Genomic DNA, 27628 nt, shown 5'->3' on the forward strand with positions numbered 1-27628 from the left:
CCCCATGGGCCTCAGTTAGTTGACTCTGTAGGTCTTCTTGTGGAGTTCTGAGCAGGGCTGTCTCTGACGTGGACTCTGCTGCCTGCTTGTGGATCATTTTCCCCAGCTGGGCTCCCTTGTCTGGCCTCAGTGAAAGAGGATGCTCTTAGTCCTGAGGTCACTTGATGTGCTGGGATGGATTAGTACGGGTGGGAGGGTGGGACTCCCCTTTTCTGAATCAAAGGGAAGAGGGTGGGAGGGTAGGACTGGGAGGAGAGAGGGAGGAAGCTTCAATTGGGATGTAAAATGAATAACTTTTTTAAATTAAAAAACCCAAAGAGTAGTAAAAAAATTTAAAAATCAAAAAAAAAAAAAAAATTTAAAGTGCATGTGCTACCACAGCCAAATTATGTACTACTACTACAACTATTTATTATTATATTACTCCTCCTCCTCCTCCTCCTCCTCCTCCTCCTCCTACTGAGACAGGGTTTCTCTGTGTAGTCCTGGGTGTCCTGGAACTCACTCTGTAGACCAGGCTAGACTCAAACTCATAGAGATCCGCCTGCCTCTGACTCCCATGTGCTTGGGTTAAAGGCTTGTGCCACCACCCTGTTTGTAATACTTCCTTTAAAAAACCATTTGTTTAATGTGTGTGTGCTCATGTGCACAGTGCACCCAGATCATGACTCAGTCAGCCAGTTTATCAGCTCTAGTGTATAAAACTTGGTTGTATGAAAACGGGGAACTAAACAGGTATTTCAGTGATATGGTTTAACAATCCTTTTTGTACACATACAGAACTACATTTGCTCCTCTATATAATATGAAATAATAATTACAATTATAAATTACCTTATCATAAAATGCCTTGTAATATCATTACCTGCTTATCTGTGTATTTTATTCATCAAATAACAATCCAGAAAACTTGAATAATAATGGCTCAAAGTTCAATTTCATACTTGAATTCCAAGAGAACTTATATTCAAGTCCATAACTGGTGAAACAACAGGAAAAATCACTAGCATCACTTTGACCAGTAGGTAGGTAATCTGCCCACGTTTGTACACGTGTGTAATTAGATACTCCCCTCCCCAGTATGTGAGTTGTAAACGACAGACTCACTAAACTTGTAGAGCATATTTAACTGCCATTAAAAAAAAAAAAAAAAAGAGAGAGAGAGAGAGAGAGAGAGAGAGAGCACAATTTCCTATTAAGTAAGGAGAGGAAGGTGGAGGAAGGACGGGACGAAGAAGCAAATCCCGCATGCCATTCAGATAAGTCACATAGAAAAAGTGTTTTTGTAAGAGTTTGGCGTGTCCATTATGGTCCTCTGATGGTAAACATCAAGGAGCAATGCCTGGGTCACAACATGAAGCAAATAACTGAGACCTCACCATCTCTGAAGGAAAGACAACACGGAAAACCGACGCGAAGCTTACTTTCTGTTCCTTTTCCGGACTCGGCTGTAGGCTTCTAAACCTTCTGTTAGTGTCTTCAGCTTCTCGGGCTCCACCTGAGTGAAGGCATGAAGACCAAACCACATTACCCACACCTTTAATTGCTGAACATGCTTTGTGTTCTACTTTGTTGCTGGCGGGCAAGTGTGGCACTGGGGAAAGGACACGCCTGTCACCAACAACTGTACCGCCCCGCTCAACCACGGGCTGATTCTGGGAATTTATGCCGAGGCATCAGTGGAAGTGAAAGCCACTTTGGCTTTGACATTATCAGTGTTTTTAAAATAATGCTTTGGGGACAAAGTGTGGAATTTAAATAACTTTCAAATACATACACTCATAGAGATCACAAATCCTGGCTCACTCTCTCTACTGCCTTATGCTCTTAGCAGCTGCATCTTTACACCTCACAGGGGAGAGGTATGACTGGTTCTCAAGGAAGAGGGTGGGGTTGGAATCTACCCTCCTCATTTTTTAATATGAACAAATTATTTAAATAGTCTTTCAAAAGTGGTGGATTTATTTTATTTGTATGAGCGTTCTGACTGAATGTATGTGTGTACACCTTGTGCACACCCAGGGACTTTGAACATTGGAAGAGGGTTTCAGAGTTCCTTGAACTGGAGGTACAGCTGGTTATGAGCCACCATGTGGGTGCTGGGAACTAAACTTGGCTCCTCTAGAAGAACAAGTGCTCTTAACTGCTGAGCTAACTCTCCAGTCCCACTTAAGTTTTCTATGCCTCATTTCTCTGTGGCTAAAAGGCCAGTAATAACTATCTCACAGCTGTGTCTTCTGTGATCATTAGAGTAAAGGGACATATTGCACACAACCTAGTTAAAAGAAACTATTATGTAGAATGCATTAGGTTTCTCAGAGGCAAAAAACAAAAACAAACAAACAAACAAACAAAACCCCCAAACCAACCAAACAACCCATAAACAAAACCAACAAAAAAACCAAGAAAACAAAAACAAAAACAAAAAACCCAGAAAAGGTAGAAGCCATGCATAGTTCTTGCTACTGTGGGAAGGAGGCACTTATATAATATGCGTTTGTCCCTTCTTGTGCTCTGTCATCACCGCAGATCTGGGAAGTTGGCTTCCTCCAAATCACTTGGCTACCCAGTGGGGGTGGGTATTTGCATGCATGGGGAACGTGTACAGCTTTTGCCACTCCCTCACTCAAGAAAAACATGAAATGAGAAAAACACATATGCATCAAAATGCTTTTGGAAATACTGTTATTTTAATTGTTCTTTAAAAAAAAATCAAGCTTTCTCTTGTCTGTATGCTCCCTACTACTAAGCCACTTTTATTGAAAGATTCTGAGTTTGGGAAAAGCTTCATGCATAAGAAAATAAATACTTATAAGTAAAGTAATTAGCTTTTGTCTTTAAATTTTAATGACACTCATGAATGTCATTTATAAATAATTTCTCTGTGACCTCATCCTCAAACTAGTACACACTGAGAATGACAAAGTGTTTTCACTTTTTTGTCTGAGGCAGGTATTTCTGTTTATTCAAATAGCACAAAGATATTCACTTGTGCAGTTTTGCATGTTGTCTCAAAGAAAGCAAGTTTGTTAGGGATATCTGATCAAATATGTCCCAGAACAAAAGGCACCTTTGTTCCTGCAATACTTGGCCAGAAAAGCCCAAGTGAGCCGAATGTATCCACATGTCTAAAACACAGACGGCTTCTATGGACAGTTTCACATTTCATGATAAGGTAAGGTTCTAGTTTCTGTTCACATTCATGAAAGGAAGATACAAAAACATTATATATATTACATTTACAGAACCATGACCCACAGTTACAGTTGCTCACTGTATAGCTCATGGTTAACTGCACTGATTTTTAAAATCACTTCCTGACAGTAGGAGGGAAACCCTGCTGCACAGACAAATTTACCCAGCCTCACAGTGCATCAGACCGCAGAAGTGTGATGAAACACAGAACTCAGGTTCACTTTGAAACAAAAGATGCAACAATTAGCCTGTTGGCCTTAACTTTAAAATCTAGTTAAATTTTTTTTAACGAGTCAAAATATTTTTTAAGTTCTCAATTTATAATTTTAATTAAGTAAGGCATAATGAACAGTAAAAACATCTAATGTGCTTTATGTAAAAGAACTACTTTATCATTTACTATGATAATCTGACAGTTTTATTTTGCATACGAGATATAGCAATATGGCCAGGATTACATAGTTCTGATTCCAGAATATTCAACCTCTTTCTATCATGGTAAGTCCTGCATGAATTAAAATATAAAATGATTTTATAGCTAAGAAAGCTACATTAAAAATACATGCATAAATACACAGACATGTATATATAATACATGTCACAGAAAGTAGGCTAAATAATTTTAAATAAAATTGTTTACTGAAATTTAGTAACATGATCAACTTTATCTTCACCTACATTTTTTGTTTTATGTATCTGTTTATGTGCGTGCCTGCATGTGCTAATGACACCCCAAGTGCAGAGGTCAGAGGGCAACTTGCAGCGGTTAGTTCTCTTCTTCCACCATGTGGGTCCCAGGGATTGAACTCAGGTTCTTAGGCTTGGGAGCAAACCCCTTTATCCACTATGCCATGTTCAATTTTTTAAATACCTGGATGACTTTTTGGTGGCTTTTAATTGTTTTAACTGATTACCCACCCTAGTCTGTTCATTTACATCTGCTTCTGAAGCTCTAAGATACGGTCACACTGAGCTACACTATTCACAGATGGTTCAGTGGCTTGAGAAAGGAGTAATGATACTGGTTCCTGAAACTAAACAAATGTAAGGAACACACCACTGTGCAGGTCCGTGACAAAACCATATACATCTCCAGGAAAATGTTTGCTTAATATGTGTACACACACACACACACACACACACAGAGTATATCACTGTAAATATGGTACACTGTAAATACTGGTAAATTTGCAAACTATTAAGAAATTCTTTAAAAGTACTCCTAAAAATGTTATCAGAGAGGAACAAAATATATTCAAATTCTCATCAAATGGAAATTATGCTTAATGATTTAATGAAGACTTCCTTATAAATTGGTTAACATATAAATAAAAACAGGGAAATCAAGCACATAAATTTACCATTAAAAATGTTAAACACACACAAATATTTTATAAAATTTACACTGAAGGAGAAAGTTATTTGAAGATACTTAATACTTTACCCATAATTTTAGATTCTTGCATAGTTACAAGTCATGTGCTCCATAAATTATTTAAGTCCTAGCTTAGTGAGAAGCTGGTAGAGGGTTTTATCATTTTATCTTTGGTCATAATCTCATAGTCTCATTCTAATAATAATGGCCATCATGGTATAACCCTTCACACACATTTAACAAGAATAAAAAGCAATTCCCATCACATTTCTAGTGATTTTTTTTTTTTTTTTTTTACAGAAGTTGAAAAATAATCTAAGAAATTGCATGGAAGAACAAAGAACTCTGGACAGCTAAAACACTCCTGAACTAAAAAACAAAACAAAACAACAACAACAACAACAAAAAACAAAAACAAAATAAAACAAAAACACCCTCAAACTCTGCCTGAGAACTACAGTAACAAAAACAGCATGACGCTGGTGCAACACCAGACACGCTGATCAATGGACTTGATTAGAGGACTCAGATGTAATTCCAAGCACCCACAGTCACCTGAATTTTGACATAGATGACAAAAATCCTGTCTACGCAGATAATTTATTTTATTCTTTCTCAAGTCTCTGATGGGGTTGAAGACCAGATAGTTTAGTCTTACAATTAAGCCTAGTTGTTTAGGGGTTAAGATGTTTTTAGGTCTAGGTAGATGTTCTAAGTTGATAGAGATGAGATATGATAGATATTGATTTACATTCAGAATTTTAGACTCTCCAATGTAGGAAAGATGTTTTCTTCAAGGTTGCCAAATACAAATATCTAAAACACTATGAATGTAACATTTACATAATTCATGATTGTTTTGTGGTTCTTCTTGTTGTAGGTAGTTTATTGTATGTATGTGTAATAATATAAATGTATATATAAAAAAGAAAAATTTTTAAAAATCTCAAAAAAAAAAAAAAAAAAAAAGACAAAAAACATACCATAGGAAAGATAGCATCTTTATAAATGGTTTTGGGGAAACTGGATAACTACATGTACAAGAATGAAACTTTATCTTTCTCTCTCACCTCGCACCTGAATCAACTACAAATGCACCAAGCATTTCAATGTTGAAACAGAAACTGCAACAAAACATCTAGAAGCAAGAGTAAAGAGTACATTTCGAGATATAGGTTCAGGTAAGGACTTTCTAAATAGAACTTTGGTCACTCAGGAAATGGGACTGCAGTGGTTTGAATGAAGCATGGCTCGCATGCTTGGCGGTTTGAATGCTAGCTCCCTAGTTGATGGAACTGTTTTGAAAGGATTTGGATGTATGGTCTTATTGGAGCTGTGCCACTGTAGGTGGGTTTTGAGGTTTCAGAAGATTCCTTTGACTCCTACTGCTCTCTCTGCCCCGTGGATGTGGGCCAAAATGTGAGCTCTAAGCTGTTCTTTTGCTCCACTGTCATGGAGCACAAGCCAAATTAAATGCCTTGTTTTATAAACTGCTTTGGCCATGGTGTTTTATCACAGTAATATTAATATTAATAATAGTAATAGTAACTAAGACAGGGCCATCAACAAGTGGCACGTCATGGAATGCTTCTAAAGTGCAAAGAAAACTAATAATAGACTGAAGAGACACCCTACAGAATGGGAAAATATTTACATATATGTGTGTGTGTATGTATGTATATATATATATATATATATATATATATATATACATATATATATATATATATGACAGAAGATTAGTGGCTAGAATGTGGCTAAGAAAATAAATTGTGGCTAAAAAATTAATGGCAACCCCCACCCCCAAGAAAATAAGCAACTCAAATAAAAGGTGGGCTATGTAACTGAAAGGAGTTCTTAGATGATGAAATATAAATGATTAGAGAATTTTCTTAATTGTTCATGATTCTTAACTACCATGGAAATGCAAATTAAAACTACTTTGAGATCTTATCTTACCCTCATCAGAAAGGTTAAGATTATGAAAATAAAAGACAACAAATGTTGGCAAGGATTTGGGGCATGGGAAGCTTTCTTTCATTTTTGTTGGGAGCACAGCTGGTGCAGATACTATTGAAATCAGTGTGGCAGTTCTCCAAAAAACTAGAAATAGGTTTACTGTACATCTCAGCTACATCATTGTTGCAGCATGGCCCAAGAACATGTAATGAGAGTTCTAAGTGATTGTGAGAAAATGCCAAGAAACGAAGACATGGCTCTTGTGAGTTCAGTTTCTTAATAAAACAAAAACAAAAACATGGAATTGTTCTGGGAATGTGTTTTTATGCCCCACTCAGGTATAGCATACAGGAGTGAGTTTATTTGAGCTGTTGCTATTCAGATGCATTTATGGAAAAACATAGTTTTGTCCCATTTGGCCTGTCTATCCCAGGTAACTTGCCCACCATGTACAATTTGCACTTCTGACTGTACAATTTACTCATGTGACTCTTCTTAACCCTCAGAGTAAGTTGTCTGATGCTTTGAATAAAGTTGGGTATTTCACGAGACTTTAGTCTTCCTCATTTATCAACTCCATTCTTCTTGGTCCTACCCCCTCTAGAATGATAAACATGCCATGATTGGGCATACACTCAAAGAAATCTATAGCTACAAAGACTCATGTTCCTTCATATTCATAGATGTACTATAGTTAGGACATGGGAGCAGTGTAGATGTCCACCATCTTATGAATGGATAATAAAGACGTCGCACCTGTACACAGTGAAATTTTATTCAGCTGTAAAGAAAAAAGAAATGATGAGATTTGCAGGTAAATATAAGAATCTAGGAAACGTTATACTGAGGTAGCCCAGACTCAGGAAGACACATGTTGCATGTTTTCACTCTTATGTGGATCTCAGCATTGAATCTTTAGAGTAGAATTTAGAAAACTAGAAAGGGATGATCAGTGAGAATGGGAAAGAAAAGTTTTAAGGATGAAGAGTATTAGAATGTAGGTGACATGAAAATAAAAGAAATAGGGAGGGAGGTTTAACTAGAGAGAGGAATGGGAGAATAAAATAAAGAGGAGGTGGGAGATAGGTAATCAACACTAAGGTTGCTGGAAAAAATTGAAAACCTACTATTTTATAAGTTATATACGTACACATGTTCATAGGAAAGCATTTAATTGGGGATTACTCTACAAATGGGAGAATGTTCCTCCCACAAGCCATAGATTGCCCCCCAAAAAATCCCTTTTGCCAAATATTGGATACATCCTTCTAGTTGTTGGTCAAGGGTGCCCTGGAGAACCCAGAAACAAAACATGATACTTGTATGGTTCTTGGTTTCCCATCAAGAACTCAAAGGTTGCTGAAGATAGTATACATTTTGGTCTTGGACATGAAGAAATCAAATTGTTACGGAACAGGAAGTTTCCTTCCTTGACTAGTTTTTGTAGTGCCAGAAGGTGCCGTGTAGGGTTCTGAGGGAGAAAATCATCAGCAGTCTTACTTCGCTGTGAATCCTACATGATATGATCATGACCAGCGAGACAAGAATGTCGCTGTAATAGTGGCATGAGTGCTATGGGGGTAACCAAACACGTTCTGATATGATTTAAGTACTGTTCTCTAAAAGAAAACACCTGCCTTTTTCTGTACATCTGGTCGAGAATCCAGGCCCAGGGTGAATTTACTATTATTATTTTGTTAAACAGACATGATGTCAAACTACTCTCTAAATGTGTATGTCTTTCCCCATAAATTATCCTAAGGGCAAATGATGGAGTACCAGCCATATCACAGATTTTATTACAGAGATGAGGCATCTTTCTTTGAGCTCCCCATTCTATCTCTAGTATGTCTTGAGGTTCTGGGCTAATGAAAAATACTATGTGTAGAGTTAGAAGACCAAAGCTGCCTCAACTGCCTGTGACTCATGTCTTTATTAAAGCCTCTTCTCTGAGCTTCAGTTCTCCCTTCTGTAAAGTAGGGATAAAGATGTACATTATGATCAGTCACTGGGCTCCAAGAAGAACACAAACACAAAGCTGCTTTAAAAACATCAACATGTTCTTTCCCCAAATGCTATCGATGCATGTGATATTATTTAAAAAGAACATTATACAAATTTAAATATTTTAATTATTATGGATATACATTCATATTTTAAAATGCTTATATAGGATATTTGAAGAATAAATAAGTTATTTAAAATTTGAAGGTAGCCTAATGCTTAGTATATGATGCATAGATAGTATTTGTTGATAGAATAAATCTACTAATACATAAAAGGAAGAAAAACATTAAATAAACAACAGTATAGTCAATATGTAGTACTAGTTAAAGTCTGGGAAACATAGATTTGAAGGAATATACAAATATCAGCTATTACAAAATTACTGAATGGAAACATTGAAGATAACAGTAAATACTTAAAAATAAGATGTTTAAACAACAACAACAAAAAAAACCCCCACTAACTTATGAATAATACCATTTCAGTACTTTTGAGATAACTGAAATGGTGATGAATAATAATGATTTATTTGTGATAAGAAGACCCAGCTATTCCACTCCTTGGAATATACCCAGAAAATGCTCCACCACACAAGGACATATGCTCAATTATGTTCATAGCAGCCTTATTCATAATAGCCAGAATCTGGAAACAGCCTAAATGACCCTCAGTTGAAAAATGGGTAAAGAAACTGTGGTACACTTACACTATGGAATACTACTCAGCTATTAAAAACAAGGAGATCCCAAAATTTGTGGACAAATAGATGGGACTAGAGATGATCATAATGAGTGAGTTAACCCAGAAGCAGAAAGACTCACATGGTATATACTCACTTACAATTGGGCACTAGCCCAAAAGGCATGTCCCACGAAAGTCTTCACTTACCAGGAGATTGGGATAGATGTGAGGACATCCTACTGAGACTCTAGGTAAGAGAAATATAGGAGATGGGGAAATAGAAGGACCCAAAGGCTCCTAGAAACCTACAAGAAGAACATTGTGATGGGTGGATCGGGGCCCAGGGGAGTCTGCTCAAACTATTGTACTAACCAAGGACAATACAATAGTAAACATTGAACCCCTACTCTGATCCACACAATGGACAGGATATTCTCCATAGTTATGTGGAGAGCGGGGACTGACTTTGACATGAACTCTGGTGCTCCATATTTGACCACCTCCTCTTGGTGGGGAGGCCTGGTGGCATTCAAAGAAAGAATAAGCAGGCTACCAAGATGAGACTTGATAGCCTATGACCATATAGTGGGGCAGGAGGCCCCCCTCGGTCATAGATCTAGGGGAGGGGAATAGGGTGAAAGTGGGAGGGGGGAGGAATGGGAGGATACAAGTGATGGGATAACAATTGAGCTGTAATCTGAATAAATTAATAAAATTTTAAAAAAGAGAAAAAAAAGGAAAAGAACAGAAAAGAAAAATGGAGGTAATATCCCAGCAGCAGAACTGGTGAGAAATCTCCGCTTAAATCCTGGCATTTTCGGTGTGTCAGCCAGTCTCCCATCGTCACCATCTTATTCAGTGGCACTCCTATCTGCATTTTGGCAGCCACTTCCGTTCTACTGGGATCGAAGTATTTCAAAGTGTTACAGAATTACTAAGAGAAAGTAAATCTACTCTAATGTGATATTAAGTATGTTATCAAACCATGATACATAAACTGAATAAAAATTTGGGGCAAACTTGAGTTTTGAGGAAAATGCGTCACAGAAGCACGGGCTTCATTTACCTTAGAATCTAGATTCCGTTTGCTGCTGTCTAGACAGAAGTTGTACTAAAGCTTGGGGACTGGATCTACACTGATCTCAGTTATCACCTTGTGGAGAGATAAACATCTGATTCTAGTCTAACCTTTCTTAGGGGAACAAGAGGTCACTGCAGTAAAGTTTATGGTCTTCCCTAGCTTTTCACTTCAGTTTAGGGTTTTTCACACATCTTTGGGCTGATCTAGTCCTTCACTGTTAATATCTTTCAAATTTGGATTAGAAACTGACATTGTTGGACTGAATAGTAACTTACTTATTACTTCCAAATAGGACTCTGCTTCATTTCTAAGAACATTCTGGTACCAACAGAGCATTGGTTACCTTTGCCACAACACTAGCCAAAATGTAGCTTCAAAGACTGTGGCTCTCTAGAAAAAGATTCATTCTCAAGAGAGGTTAGGGACTGAGAGAAGGGACAGTGAGTGCACGTGGGACAGTTTGAACACAGGATCACAGTACTAAGACTACAAGTAAGCTACCACCCGTAATCAAGCACACAAAGAACATTAAAAAAAAAAAAAACCAAATGCTAAAACATTACTGGAGAACACAGCTCTCAGACCAGGTACTCAGGTGTAACTTAGGTTCATATTCCTGGAACATAAATACAGCCATCCTTGGTTATGGCCACAATCTCAAAAACCTGTGCATGTGATGATGCTGAACTGTGAAGAGAGAAATCATGTTGCCCCCAAATGAGTGTGTTTTAATAAGGATGAGGTTGCCCACTTTAATCAGCCTGTCAGAGTGCCATCTTTATCACTATCACAGCAAATACAACCATGTAGAAAAAGTCAAAGTGTGAATCTAAGGAGGGAATTTGCACACACTGGTGCTTTCTGTAGATGTTTTCGTGGTAATAAAAAATATCTGTCTACATTTCTTACAGTGAACATCTCATGGCAAAGAAACTGTGTGTGTGTGTGTGTGTGTGTGTGTGTGTGTGTGTGTGTATGTATGTATGTGTGTTTGTGTGCACACCTGCCTCTCTGGTCATGTCTTTCTTTAAAGTTCAGAATACACATAAAAGTGCAGTAAAATATATGAAGAACAAAAGGATAGCACTGAAAACAATGAAAAGACTTATTCTAAAAAATATTAAGAATTTTATGTTTTGATTATTAGTGAGTACCAACCTTTTAAGGCTAGTTCATACATGATCAAAACTGGCAGATGACACCTAGCTAGTCAAAAGAGAATTAACATACAGGCTATACAATCCACAAGAACAAAACCATGCAGAAAATAACCCAATAAAAAAAAAGACTAATATTTTTGAACAGAGACTTTTCAAAAAAAATATGGATGGTCTAATAAATATGTTAACAAGTGTTCAACATCATGAGACAAAGGAAATGCAAATTAAATCCTTTTTGAATTGCTGTTTCACCCAAGATGGAATGGCTATAATCAAGAAATGACAACAAATGTTTTCAAGGATGTTGCAAAAGAGGAACTTTTATTCAGTGAATGTGTAATGCATGTGTCTTTTTCTAGAAACAGAACTGTCATGTGACCCAGCCACTGTACTCCTAGGCACATATTCAAAGGACTGTACATCCTCTTGCAGAGATACTTGCTCATCCATGTTCACTGTCATTCCATTCACAAGATAACTAGGAAATCAGATCAGCCTAGATGTCTATCAACTAATGAACGGATATTGGAAACAATGGAATTTTATTTAGCCATACAGAGAAATAAAATTAAGGAATCTGAAGGAAATGGATGGAGCTTGAGAAAAATATGCCGAGTAAGCCAAGAAAAACAAATGTCACATGTTCTTCATTTGTTGATCCTAGTTTTCGAATTTCTAAATTTGCATGTTCACCTTGGAGTTACTGCAGAAGCCAGGAAACTAGAAAGATGCTATTGGGAGGGGCATGTATAAGGGAGGGTGATGGCAGAACACAAGAAATATGGAAATAGAAGAGGGAATATTAACGATGGAAAAGTTTATGCAGGAAGGTAATGGGAGTGGATAGAAGAGATGATGGGGCAGGGATTAACCAAAATAAAAGCATATGAAGAAGTCATATAAGAAAACTAAAGAAAATATATTTTATACAGTAAAATTTGGGGGTGGAGGGAAGGCTGAGTGGTTTTTGCAGACAACCTAGGTTGAGTTTCCAACACTCACATGGTGCCTCAAAACCATTTGTAACTCCAGTTCCAGGGGATACAATATCTTGTTTTGATGTCTATGGGCACAGGATTCTCATGTGGTACAGATATATGCATTTAGTCAAAAACACTCGATAAGCACAACATAAAATCTTACACATTAAAAAGAAAAAGAAAAGAAAAAATAATTGAGCTTTTTGCTCCTCAAGATCCAGTGCCCAAAGACTCATCCCCAGCTCTGTGGCAAAAAGCCTGCTATGGTCTCCCTTTCCTTTCTGAACCCATCCCAAATAAAGACATCATAAAGACATTCTCCTCCAACCTTCTTCCAATTCATCCCATACTTCCAAACTACAACAGCAACAGGCATCCACCCCCACCAAGGGCTGCTCCTGGCAGGGCAACTAGTAGGCTGATAGCAGCTCCACACCCCTCCTTCTGCTCCTCCAGATATAAGCACCAGGAAGCCACCACACTCCCCCCAAATGCAGGGAAGAAGCAGAAACTAAGGAACAGAACACGAACAGAGACAAGACCAGATTATCATTACCCAAACTATTATAATTATCTCTATTCAAGATGTCTAGATTAAAGCTGGATATCAACAACAAAAACAACAGAAAGCTTACAAACTCATGGAAACTAAAAAACTCTCTACTGAATGAAAAGTGGCTCAAGACAGAAATAAAGAAACTAAAGACTTTCTAGAATTTAATGTAAATGAGTACCCAGCATACTCAAACTTGCAGAACACAATGAAGGCAGTTCTAAGATGCAAGTTCATAGCATTAAGTACCTACATACAAAAACCAAAACAAAACAATAACCCCCCAAAACCCCAAAACTGGAAAGATTTCATACTAGTAACTTAATATCATACTTGAAAGCTCTAGAACAAAAAGGAGAAATCATACACAAAATAAATATATGGCAAGAAACAATCAAATTTAGGGCTGAATTCAATGAAATAGAAACAAAGAGAGCAATTCAAAGAATCAATGAAACAAAGAGTCGGTTCTTTGAGAAAATCAATAAGATCAACAAACTATTCAAATTAACTAAAAGGTGGAGAGAGAATACCCAAATTTATAAATTCAGGAACAAAAATGGAAATGTACCAAGGAAATTTAACGAATTACGAAGTTATACTTTAAAAAACTGTACTCCACAAAACTATATAGTCTGAAAGAAATGCATAATTACTCAATAGGTGCCAGTTATCGAAGTTAAAGAAAAATTAGATAAGCAATTTAAACAGACCTATATCCCCCAGTGAAATAGAAATAGAAAGAGTCATCAAAAGTCTTCTAACAAAAAACAAAACAAACAAACAACAAAAAAAGCTGGGGGTCAGATGGTGTAAGCACAGAGTTCTACCAGACTTTCAAAGAAGAGTTAACACCAATTACTCTTCAAATTATTCCATAAAATAGAAACAGATAGAACAGAATATTATCCAGTTCATTTTATGAAGCCACAGTTACCCTGATACCCAAAGACACAACAAAGGAAGAAAATTATAGATCAATTTCCCTCATGAACATAGGTGCAAAAATGCTCATTAAAGTACTCACAAACTGAATACCAAATATATAGAAAAGATCATTCACCATATCAAGTAGGTTCATCCCAGAGATGCAAGGATGGTTCAATATATGAAAATCAATGAATAGGGTCCACTCTATAGATGATCTCATTAAATTAACTCACAAAATCAGTAATTCTCCTATATACAAACTACTGAGAAAGAAAGCAGGGAAACAAACTCCCTTCACAATAGCCCCCAATAATATAAAATATCTTGGGCTAACTTTAACCAAGAAAATGGAAGATTTATATGATAAAAACTTAAGTCTTTGAAGAAGGAAATGAAAGATATCAAAAGATGAAAGATATCCAATGCTCATGGATTGGTAGGATTAATATAGTAAAATGGAAATCCTACTAAAAGCAATCAACAGATTCAATGCAATTCCCATCAAAATTCCAACACAATTCTTCACAGATTTTTGAAAGGACAATTGTCCACTTCATATAGAAACAGAAAAAAAAAAAAAAAAAAAACCAAGATAGTTAAAACAATGCTGAATAATAAAAGAATTGAGGAAGGTCTCACCACTCTTGATTAAAGCAATACTACAAATCTATAATGATAAAAACAGCAGGGCACTGGCATAAAAACAGAAGGTTGATCAATGGAGTTGAATTGAAGATTCAGACATAAACCCATACACCTATGAACACCTGTTGGGGGTTTGTCTGATATATTTTGATGCTAATTAATAAAAAGCCATCACACCTGGGTAGGGCAAATGAGATAGGCATGGCTAAGGTTCCCAGGCTTGGGGGAGACAGAGAGAATGTTGGGAAGAAGAGAGACCGCAGGAGAGAGAGAGGAAGGTTGAGCATCATGGGTTAGGTGCAGGAGAAACATATGGCCAGCATGGATGGAAGATTCAGCCTAGATGAAGAACATTAGCAAGTATATGGGATTATAGATAGGAGGTATCTTGATAGAAATTATTAGAAACAGATGGCATGGGATTGGGGCAGGTATCGGATAGTATGGGAACCACTATGTGAAGTAGTTTATAGGATTGATATCTGCCCTGCCCCAGGTTTAACTAAGGCTATTTAAAAACACAACAGGTTTCTGTGTCTTGGTTGATTGCTAGCAGGTTATACTGACATAATAATAATTACAGGCCTGATAATAAACATAATTAGGCCATACTGATATATTAACAACAACAAACTTCTGATTTTTGATAAAGAACCTAGAAATACACACTAGAGAAAAGACAGTATCTTCAACAAATGGTTCTGGTCGAACTGTACAGCTGTAGGTAGAAGAATGCAAATAGATCTATATTTAGCACCCTGCACAAAACTCAACTTTAAATGGATCAAAGACTTTGACATAAAATCTGATACATTGAACCTGAAAGGTTAGAAAGTGGAGGATAGCCTCAAACTCATTGGCAGAGGAGAAGACTTTCTGAATAGAACACTGTTAATACAGGCACTAAGAGAAATAATTAATAAACGGGACCCCATGAAACTAAAGAAAGCTCTGAATGAAAAGGACATCACCATTCAGACAAAGTGGAAGCTTACAGAATTAGGGAAAAAAATTATTTGTCAACTCCACAGCTGTTAAAGGGCTAATATCCAGACTATATAAAGAACTCAGGAAACTTGGCATCAAAAATCCAAATAACCCAATTAAAAAATGGTGTGCATATCTAAACAGAGAATTCTCAAGTAGAGCAAACTCAAATGGCTAGGACACACTTAAAGAAATGTTCAAATTCCTTAGCCATCAGAGAAATGAAAATCAAAGCAACTTTGAGATTCCTTCTTAAGCCTGTCAGAATGACTAAGATGAAGAACAAGTGACAGCTCATCTTGGCGAGGGAACTTCTACAGTCACTATGGAAACCAGTATGGTGGTTCCTCAGGAAGATAGAAATCCATCTGCCTCAAGACCAAGCTATACCACCCTCTGTCATATACCCATCACACCTACCTGGGAACCACCCAGATAAGATGGACTTACTCTTGAAACAGTAGCACAACAGTTATAGGGGTCACCAACCCCAGCTCCCTAATTGGATTTGGTGCCCACTCCACAGGAAGCAACTTGTTATTGGAACAGTAAATCCAGCCAATACACAATGGTGGGGTAAGTCAAAGGCCCCAGGGTAAGCTAAATACTGTTGTTTAGCTAAATTGACATAGTATTGGACTGCTTTCTAAATATTTATGTTTATACCGCTAGACAAATGCTGCTTGCAGTCTTATTCAGAGAACCCTCTTGTTTCAATGCAGAGACTCTTGGGTGTATAAGGTGCTGAGGATTACAGGATAACTTGAGTGCACAGATGTAAATGTAATGTCATCTGGGCAAGATAAAAAAAAATTCCATTGTAACAATGATCTCACAGTTACCGTGAATGACTGTACTGGGTCTGTGTAAGAACAGGCCCTTCAACATTGAATTAGAAGAGGAGCTCAGGAGACCTCACCCCTCACTGTTGAACTATTTGCTACTGGTAGATTCAGGGAGAGGAGGAATCCTTGCCTTCAGTTGTGTACCCACAGATGACCTCAATAGGCTGCAGTGGATGGGCTCAATATGATGGTCACACAGATGGTCCTGGTTAAACTAAAAGGACCACAAAGCAAACCCACAAGTGATGGATTTAGAAAAGTTGCTAGTGGGAGGGAGGAGCAAGGGAGATAAGAGAGGATGGTGAGTAGAATAATTAAAATACATTATACACATATGAACCTGTCAAATTACAATATTTTTTTAAAGTGACAGGTGAAATTATGAAATACAATAAAATGTGTATTTAAAAAGTATTGAGATAATTACATAACAACAATCACATCCCCTCGTTGTTATGTAAGTTTAAAAATCTTAGCATATTGTGGAGGATCCATGTGATAATAGGACTAGCCATTTACTCTTCCAAGAATTCTGTAAGGCTATAACAAGACTGAAAGTGCTTTTGTCTAGCCATGGGTGTGTGGTGGAACACAGCAGTCTGAGGTCTTATCCTTGTCCACAAAGTCACAAATAATGAAAGTCATGGTTTGGAAAGAAACTTGCACAGATAAATTTATAGCAATCTAACTGTCTCTCAGAACACACTTCATTACAAATTAACAACAGAGAAAGGAACCAGAGCTTTCTAAATAGTGTAAAACAAGGCGCACACACCCTTCGGTGCTGCCACACACAGCTGAGGCCAAGTTGGCTTCTTTCACACACTATTAAAAATCTCAACACTTGGGAGGCAGAGGCAGGTGGATCGCTGTGAGTTTGAGGCCAGCCTGGTCTACAAAGCAAGTCCAGGACAGTCAAGGCTACACAGAAAAGCCTTATCTTGGAAAACAAAACAAAAAACAAACAAACAAAAAAATCCAAGTTAATATTGTCAGAGGCTGGGGTCTGGGAGATACAGGGAGAAAGTCTGAGTTGCTAAGTTTTAGAAATAATTGAGAAACTATAGACTGTCAACTTCACATAACAGGCTGTTGTAAAATGCTAGGCAGAACCCCTTCTTGACACTAACAGCCAATACTAATTAGCATTCAGATATGCAATCTGTATGCTATGTGATAACATCCACAAAATCATCCCAAGCTGTGTTGCTTGTTTAGTGTCTTCCCTCTGATCTTTTTCTTCCGAACCTGGTGGTGAGGAAATCTCTATGCACAGACAATAAGCCAACAATAACTAAGATTTACTACCTCAATTCAACGATGGTGGAGTCCAAATTAATATAATTGTCTTAAGTTGGGGAAATAGGTTAATCTTTACAGGGCCCTCTTCTATTTTGAGACTGTACAAAAGTCTTATTGAACTTGAAACACCATTTTGGTAGGAATAACTGTCTCCACTAGAGGAGACCAAGCCCTTAGGGATTAATATTCATATAGAGGGCCACTTACTGGTCTGTTAGGCTCCTATCAGAATGCCCCAAGTCCCTGACTTTTTCCGCAATACTTCACTGTCTCTCAGGCTCTCTATATTATGCCTTTACATTGTATCTCTCAACAAATTGTCTCAGAAACTAGGCCCATCTTATGCACTATGAGTCTTCGGCTACCTATTAAACAGTACCAAACATTAAAAATGCCTTCCCAATAGAGTAAACTAAGCACACGTTATTTCTGAGAATGATTGGCACTCTACTAAAGTCAGCCATTTGCCAATACCAGTGCTCTCATCTACACTGAAGACTGCTTCATATTTTGGAGGCACAAGATGTATCCAGCTTGGTTTAAAAAAGTAATCTGTGATCTTGTTATTATTTATTTTTCTAACTTACATGTGTCTAGAAAGAACTGTGAGTGGATGCTGAGAACAAAGACTGTAAAGGAAAAAATGAATGTGGGATGGAGTTGGGAGGATAACAAATCTATTTTTAAAACTTGAGTTAACAGGGGTTTTATCTGGTAGGATCTGACAGGATCTTAGATTAATTTAGTTTACTGCACTTACAAATAGTATCAAAGACAAAGGCTAGGAAGGCTTAATGTGACAGCATGTAAGAGAGCTGTTTGGCTTAGCATGTAAGTAAGCACCAGGAGAAATGGCCCTGCAGTCCACAGCAGCCCAGTGCAACTAATCAGGTTTTACTGTAATAAACCCAGACTTTAATAAGGTGTTGAACACTCAGTACACAGAAGGAACCTGTAGTTTTTACTTTTTAAAGCCAGTGGATGCTTATTAGCATTCAAGGCTTTATTTACCCAACACTGCTGAAAGGTCCTATGTAACTAAAACTTATTATTGTAATTAGTTCACTTGGATAAAAGGACAGATTTAAAAATTGTCCTACTAAAGATCTTTCTCAATTAATAGAACATGCTTTGCTGTGCTCAGGTACTGAGTATATTTTAATCTCTCCTTGATGAATCTGGTCACTAGCACACCACACAAAGCCTCCTGACTTGAATTCTGACAACCTAGTTTGAGTCTCATGAAAATGAGAAAAATAAGCATCATTAAATAAGATGAAAAAGCCTTTTCTTTCTTTCTTTCTTTTTCTTTTTTTTGAGACAGGGTTTCTCTGTGTTATCTTGGCCATCCTGGACTCACTTTGTAGACCAGGCTGGCCTCGAACTCACAACAATCCACCTGCCTCTGCTTCCTGAGTGCTGGGATTAAAGGTGTGCGCCAACACATCCGGCTGAGAAAGCCTTTTCTTTGTTTTGTGAAATATACACAAAAAATAAGTGTGGCAAAATAAGAACTTTGCCTTTTATGTACAGAAGTCATATGGGTCTTGAAAATACTAGATGTTTTAAAAAAATGCTAAATAGCCTAGCGCTTTTATGTTTTATTTTGCTTTAAAAGTTTATTATTACGTGTGTGTGTGTGTGTGTGTGTATGTATGTATGTATGTGTGCATGCACACACATTTGTCCATAAACGTCAGAAGACAGCTTGTAGGGGTCTCTTCTCTCCTCTCATTATGTGAATACTGGGGACAGAATGTAGGTGGTCAGGCTTTGCAGCAAACACCTTTCTCTGCTAAGCCATTTTGCTAGCCCTGTACAGTGCTCTTTAATGACAGGTAAATATTTTATGTGTTATCATGAATAATTCATTAAATATCTTTTAGTTTTCGTATCTCAATGTATGCTTTGATTTATATTATTTTGATTTACTAAAAATCCTTTTCATGTATCTTGATATCAAAGTTTTAACTTGAGAAATTAAAATTCAAACAACAGTCAATGAATGGAGAAAATACTTTAATTGTCCAAAATTTTTTTTCCTGTTCTATTTGTAGGAAGAATCTGGGTTTTTCTTTTTGAGAGTGGGTTTCTCTGTGCAGCCCTGGATGTCCTGGAGCTCACTCTGTAGATTAGGCTGGCCTCAAACTCACAGAGATCCGCCTACCTCTGCCTCCCAGATGTTGGGATTAAAGGTGTGCTCTACCACCTCCCAGCTAGAATGTGGATTTTAAAAGCACTTTTGTTTTATAGTCAGCAAAAATGAAAATGAATTGGTGTTTTAATGTAGCAGAAATAAATGGTTCTTAGAATCATCTTAAATAATGGTTTTTCACTGGAAAAAAACACCTTTAAGAGTATTCAAATACATATGAACCAGGAGATTCAGACCAGTGTTTAATGTGAGCTGTGTTAAAAGAACATGAGGGCTTGAGGAGATGACTTAGCAGATGAAATGCTTGCTTCGCAAGTCTGACAACCTGCCTTTGGGTTGCCATATAAAATCCAGGCAGGTGAGGTGGCACACAGGGACAGGGGGCTGTACCAGACTAGTTGATATCAAGAAGCCAGGGTCAGTGAGAGATGCTGCCTCAATATGTTCGGTAAACAGAGATTGAGGATGACACAATATCAACCTGGGACCTCCAGGGTGTCTACAGGCACACATATACATGTGTATATGCACCCATACATACATATGTTCCTATATGCATGCAAACATATACGTACACCATAGAGACTTATATACACAAACAATATATGCTTTTATCTGGTGAGGCTATCCAATGGCATCTGGAAGCAGATTAGAGCAAGAACAATGTTTGGAGGGAGGTCATAATCTTTCTTTAGTTGTACATTTTTATAAAATGGCACCTGAACAGCCTTGGCTCATTTGCACAGAAATTGTAAAGCAGTTTAGTGGTTCTATCTTGTATTTGTAGCAGTTTCATTTATAACAGGCCACCTTTGCTGTTTCTAATTATTTCTTGAAAAAACTGTCAAAAATATTTAGGTTTATCAACCTAACAGATGCTTGGCTGGCCCCAGAGAGTATTAAGAATAATTTTTTTTTTTTTTTGTGAGCAGCAGTATGGAATTCATTTTCTTATCAAAAGTAGAAACATCAGGCCCAAAGTGTATCATGACAAGTGTATATTAGGCATTATAAGCAAGGGTCTGAGGACCTCCTGGCCCCTTGATGAAAGACAGTCCTTTTATTGTGCTGGCGAAAATGCTCTTGGTTTCCTGCCATTAAATCTAAGTGCCAGGTTAAGTCTGAACAGAGCTGCAATTGCTTTGCACAATACCATCTTTAAGAGAAGAACGAATGCCTGTAAGAATGATTCTTACTGGCTAAGAAGATTAGAAATTCTGTTTCTTCATCTGAGGGAACTGGGCACGATTTTCCCTTTCTGGTCCAGTAAAAATGTTTCTATTTATGTTAAGCATTCTGCATGTTTCCTGCAGCCAATTTTACCAATTGTAAGAAAAACCCCTACTGATTTCTTCTAGCTCAGATGGTAGCTCATGGAGACATTTTCGTTTAATTTATACGGTCAGCTTGTGCTAAGTAGACACAGACTATTGATGTAAACACTTCCACATGCTATAAAGACCCGGAACTTCCCCTGAAAAGAATTCAGCTGTTACCAGCTGCTTTCTGTGATGGTTGTGGCTTCCCCCAGACACTACCAATGCCCTAACTCTGGATGCCACACGTAAACTTGTGGAGGAGAGCTGTCTGTCGTCACACCTTACTACTTGGGAGCACTCCTTCCTCTGCCCTATCTTTCCCTAGTCACAGATACTTGTCTCTCTCTATTTATGGAAAAAGGACTACAGACATACAGAGAAGGGAGGCAGAGCTCAGATGTCTAGAAATCCGGTTTGGGGTGAGAAGCTTCCTGAGCCTAGTGAGTCTATTAAGTTTCCCATAACTCACCCCTTGTCAAGTACGACACTTCGGTGGTTATAACCCCTCTTCATTTTATGCTCCAGAAGCAGACCTCAGTGAGGCAAGAGGACTCTTAAAACCAAATCCAAAGACTCCAAAGTGATGATAACAAAGAAAGAATAATTGACATTTGAACAGAGGTTAGCATGTGACAACGGATAAAGATTGGTATACCTTCCCTTCCTCGGGGCTTTGTTGGCATGAATTGTGAACGTCGTCTTCTCTTATGAATTTTCCAGGCCAGGAAGCCAGTCCTTTGATTTGGCCCCAGACCAAGTCACCAACATTGAACGTCCTTGGTCTATAGTGTATCAACTCATGTGAAGAGGGGGAGTCTGGATTCCTTAGGTCATCTTCACTACTAATGCTTTTAACATCCGAGGGACTAGGCACACACCCATTAATGCTTTTGGCATTGAAGTCTCCATTATAATGGATGTAGTCTTTGACCAGAGAATTTTCCAAACTGTTTGAAGAGCCTGGAGACTGCCCCTCTAGGACTAGGTCTTTTTTTGTAGTGCTTAGCAGCTCTCCAAAGCCCCGACTCTGACGAGGTCTGTTTCCATTAATGTGTGCACATCTTTCCACAGTGCTCTCTAGTCTCTCCTTAAAACTCACCATAGTTCTTTTGTAACTATTATACCTGAAATTCTCCTCCAGAATTTTATCCCCTTGACAGTTTCTTGGTGGTAACAGTATTGGGTGCTGTTCCCCAGCTAGAAATGGCAGTGTAGAAACATTGTTGGGCCTTTCGTGACAAGGACTACTGTGGATATGGCCTGGATGATCTAAAAATTCCTCATACTTCCACCGGCTGCGCTCCCCTCTGGGACTTTGCTCTCCATCCCATTGTTTCCTGGACGTGTGGCAACTTGCTGACTTGAAATACTCAAACCCATCTCCTTCACTGGAGTTTTTCCCATGGTCTACATTCTTGGGTAGCCGTGGCCCTCTCACATTCCTCAGCCTGCCGTCATGATCCACTCCTCCCATGTTCCGCCCATGAATGACCGCACTCACAGCACTGGACAGATTTAATGGGTCACCAATAGAGGCGGTGAAGGCACTCATGGCACTCAGCGCTGGAATAGGGCTGATCTGAGACGTACTGTTGACGGCAGTGGTGATGACGACCTGCATTCCTTTGCTGGCTGCATCCACGACTGCTTTGTAAATGGCATCTATGGAGGCATCACCTTGGCCACCCATTACGAGGCCGTCCTTTACTGGCTGACCAAGAGATGGGTCAATCCTTGGCTGCAGCTCACAAGGTGTATCTTGGAAATGTGGAAGTGCAGCGTTTGGGTTCTCAGGAAGTGCTGTGAGCCCCGGCTGAGTGCTTATTCTTTTATTTAGAAGAGCTGCATCTCCTTGCATTCTCACCTTAAATAAGTAGGAACGAGAGAGAGAAAGAGAGAGAGAGAGAGAGAGAGAGAGAGAGAGAGAGAGAGAGAGAGAGAGAGAGAGAGAGGAGAGAGAGAGAACAATTTAAAGACCTTAAAGAAGAAGTTAATGATTTTAAGATTAAACAAAGAATAAGAGTAAAAATGAAAGGAAAAAAACCATTCCGTAGAGAAAACCTTACAATTGATTGCGTTTTTATATTTGGATAATTTCTTTAGTTGAAATAATTCAACAGCTCTCCTTTTAAACTTATCACTGCCAAACATTTTTTAGGAGAATTAAACTTGAGGTAATTGGACACAAAATGTTGCCAGGTGACAACACAGTTTGCTCAGTGGTTTTATAGGTGTTTGAAACTTGAGATTCAAGTTGCAGGTGACCAAAGCAAAGAAGCCATATTTTGAAAATGACTGATAACCAACGATCACATGTAACTAAGTGAATTATAAGATAAGATAAAATAAAATAAAATTCCTTTTATAATAGTGCATGTCTTTGATATAACATGTTGAAGTTATTTATTCATTAATTAATTATTGTTTACATGATATGTGTGGGCACACATGCCATGCATATGTGTGGAGGTCAGAGGAAAAAATTTATGGGGGCTATTTCTTTCTTCTTACCTTTATGTGATCTGGGGATTGAATTTAGGTTGCCAGACTTGTGGGACAAGAGCCTTTACCCTCTAAGTCATCTCACCCTATTCTCGGCGGATGGTCCTATTTACCAGAGAAAATGGAGCTCAAGGCAAGATCTGTCACATTCTGATAATCTTTGATCCTTATTAGCATACATTTCCCAGCAGTTAGGCCTTTCCTAGATCTTGTCCAGTTCTCCGAATGCTCTACGGAGATAAGCTCTCCACTTCTCAGGGATCTTGCCTTCGTCTCTTCATGTTTACTTTCATGTACTTTTTTTGGCTTTTCCTTTTAGCATGTGATTATGTTCATGCCTCCACACGTAGAAGGTTAGCGCTCAGCCTGATGTTCCCCTTGGAGAACTAACCCAGGTCTCTTGCTCTTCACAGTTTGGTGTTTGGAGCAATACCTTGTTTTGTGATTCTCAATGTCCCACCCATCATTCTAGCCACTGCAATATGATTCCACCACTGCTTCTCACCTGCAGTCTACTGAGTCACTCGCATGTCCTAACGGTGAAGTCTAATGGACTACTTTCACTTCAGTTCAGACTTTAGCTTGTTTTCTTGTTGACATAGGTTTGCACATCTTCCATTATGAATTAATTTATTTCATATATGTGAATATTTCATTATTAGTGAAAGATGTTTTATTCATAACCTTTCTTTACCGGACCAATCTTTTTCTATGCTATTCCATCTTCCTTCCTTTCTTAGAATAAATCAATGCTGTAGCGCTTCCTGGCAAATATTTAAAATATTAAAGGATGTAGAAATATCATTTCTCTTCTCCCTTCTTTCCTACCATTTTGAAGAATGTAGAAATGTACTATGCTTCACTTTTGTCAATACTACAGTGTTAAAATTTTGTAGTCTTGTAGGTCTCAGTGAATTGGATCAAACACTTCTCTCTCATCTTTCAAGTTTTTATATAGATGGATATTATGTAACAATTATTTTCTGATTGATGAACACCTAAGAGACTCGTAATCTCTGACTCATGTTGTAACAAATGTTTTGTTATGTGGTCTTCTGCTCACATTTGAAGATTTCTCTTAAGTCATCATATATGAATTAAATGTCTGCACTAGTGAAAATATATATATATATATATATATATATATGTGTGTGTGTGTGTGTGTGTGTAAAAATATGCTTAAAAACTTGATAAGCTGCCAAATTAGCCTCCAAAAGAAGTAAGCCAGGCCGGATAGGCAGCTCAATGGTAGAGCACTTCCCCAGCTTGTACAAGGCCTTAGGCTTGAACTTCGCCACAAAAGAAAAACTAAGCTAACAAACATAACCAGCATTAATATGAAGGTGATGATTTCTTCATATCTTTACTGCCAGTGGATACCATCAATCTGACATACATAGTAATGCACACATTGGTTACTCTTTTTAGGTTTATCAAAAATACATATTTGACTTTCTGTGAATTGTCTGTTTATATTTATTCCTTGTTTTTCTAGTCAATTATCTTTTTCTTCTTTTATAGGAGGTATTTTAATGTGAAAGGTGTCAATATACGGTATACATTATGGATTTATTTCCTGATGTTTGGTACTTTTCTAACTTTAGAATATCTTTGATTACACACAAATTAAACTTTTCATATTGGTTAGATATTTTTCTCTTGGCCTACTGGTTTACATTTTGCTTAAATATAAGCAAATTATAAAACCAGTAGGCCAAGAGAAAAATATCTGCCTGTGACGTTGCATGCCTGTAAGTCCAGCATGAGGGAGTCTGGGGAGGAGGGTGCAAATTCAGGACTACCTAGCTTGCACTAAATAGTGAGCCATTTCCTTTTGTTTGTGTAAAAAGTCTTATATATTTAAAAATATTGTATATTTTCTAACATTCATATAGCATTACTCTTTCTATATAATCTTTAATATATTAGGCATCTTTGGTAAAGCAGTGGACCATGTGGCCTAAGCCAGCAGGAGAGGGGAGCTAACACTGAAGGACGTGGGTACCAATCGGAAGGGCAATGTGGGCACAAGGCACAAAAGTGTGTAACAGGGTAACACTGTCAGGTTTTACTCACAATCCCCAAAATACTACTGCTTTATACAAGATAAAACTATCTTTACAGAAATGACTGAAATGTTTAACAATACTCAATATTAAGAAATAACTTTCTGGCTGGGTGTGGTGGTGCACGCCTTTAATCCCAGCACTCAGGAGGCAGAGGCAGTCGGATAGATGTAAGTTCAAGGCCAACCTGGTCTACAAAGTGACTCCAGGCCAGCTAAGACTACACAGAGAAACCCTGTCTCAAAAAACAAACAAACAAACACCCCCCCAAACCAAAAAACAAAACCAAAAAACATACAAAAAAGAAATAACTGTCAATAAACTCTAAAGGGTACTTTTTTCATTCCTTCTCTCTTTCAATAAAACCAGACATTGTTTTCAGTTAAAATCATGGTGGAAGGAAAGTACCTGGAAGTTCTGGAACAGACAAGCCATGGGGTTATTGTTAGCTGGGCAAGGGACTGTGGGTTGTCCTTGGAAGGCCTGCAGATTCTGGTGTCCTTGGAGAAGATGCTGCTGCTGCTGACTTGGAGGAAACAGCTGATTGCTGTTTAGCAGTGACTGTAGATGAGTCAGTTGATGGTTATTCAGAGAATTGTTTATTGATGATATATCACCTACAGTTTTGAAAAACATAAAGTGTAAGTCAATGTGCTTCTTCAGAGAACTTATGGTTGTCTTTGCACCTGAGAATTCCTGAAACAAAAGCTGAAAGCTGAGCTCCAGGGAAATCTGGTCATTTTTTATCAGCCTCACTTAGTCGTAAGTAAAGAATACATTCAGCATTTGGTTTTATCTGCATGGTCAGCCTTTTATTTTATATCACATAAAGATGACTTAGTTGCTAATGTTAAGCGTCAGGTTTAGATGATTCCTTATGTCTATTTTTATTAGGACACCTACAATTAGATGTGGAAATGTTCACTTAGCAACAACTTAGCAGTAAGAAGCTGACTAGATGGAGACAAAGCGTAGGTATGATATAGTCTCATAAAATTTCAGTCTTAAGTCACAATCATCAATAAATACTACCAAATAAAATTAGAGGCTTAGTTTTGATATGTACTTTGTTTTGCAGTAAAATGTCAGTTATCTAATATTAAAACTGTAGAGAAACTCAACAGTACAAAAGAATTCACTGCTATAGTTGTTATGAGGATTTTAAAATCACTGACATCAATGGATGGCATTAGCAACTGGTCTATAGTTAAAATGTAGAACTGTTTTAAATTGTTTAAATTCTTTTGAGAATAGTTTTTTAATTTGAGCCATATATGTCTATTATGATTCTTGGGATATTTAACTACAGTTATTTTAGGACTACACAAAACTAATTGCACTGCATTATAAAAGTTTCCATAAAATATGGTAATCTGAGTAATGAATTTTGTAGCATATCAAGATACTCCTGACACCATGATGTACACGTGTTTTTATTTCTGTGTTTCATGGATACTTCATATACTTCCCCTATTGTTACCTGCGCTCATCATTATAAATACTTGACATTATATTCAACTTTTTTTTTGATAAGCTAACCTCTGTGAAGGACTTGGTTTTTATGGCACAAATACATAATTATAAAATAATAATTCTGAGGAAATGTAGTATTATTTAGGGGGACATTTTCTTTGGTCTTAGGGGGAAACCTCAGCTTGTGGTATTTTGGTTTTGCTTCTCAGGGTTCACCTAGAGGCACACCTCAGACAGGTCCCATCCTAGTGCAGCCGCTCACACCAGCCCTGTGATGCCAGGCCAACTAAAGCAGAAGCAAAGGTTCCTCAGAAGATGCAGACTGTGCGTGGTTGAAGAGGATGATAGGCAGGCTCGGTTTAGGTGGCATCAGAATTAGAAGATTAAGAGAAAGTAGATTACAGTGGTATTTA

The 27628-nt window shown here is 37.7% G+C and overlaps 1 protein-coding gene across 3 annotated transcripts in view; it reads right to left on the reverse strand.

Moving 5' to 3' along the window:
• The window catches only part of Mbd5 (methyl-CpG binding domain protein 5), a 144393-nt gene that overhangs the window by 11638 nt on the left and 105127 nt on the right, over positions 1-27628 (reverse strand). For all 3 annotated transcript variants that reach the window (XM_051166102.1, XM_051166103.1, XM_051166104.1), the window contains exons 9-11: positions 26151-26359; positions 21830-23038; positions 1425-1498 (exon numbers count right to left, since the gene is read on the reverse strand). In XM_051166102.1, coding sequence (XP_051022059.1) covers positions 1425-1498; positions 21830-23038; positions 26151-26359 — 1492 coding nt within the window. The remainder of the gene's footprint in view (positions 1-1424; positions 1499-21829; positions 23039-26150; positions 26360-27628) is intronic.

The sequence above is a fragment of the Acomys russatus genome, chromosome 24 (assembly GCF_903995435.1).
Source record: "Acomys russatus chromosome 24, mAcoRus1.1, whole genome shotgun sequence".
NCBI lineage: Eukaryota > Metazoa > Chordata > Mammalia > Rodentia > Muridae > Acomys > Acomys russatus.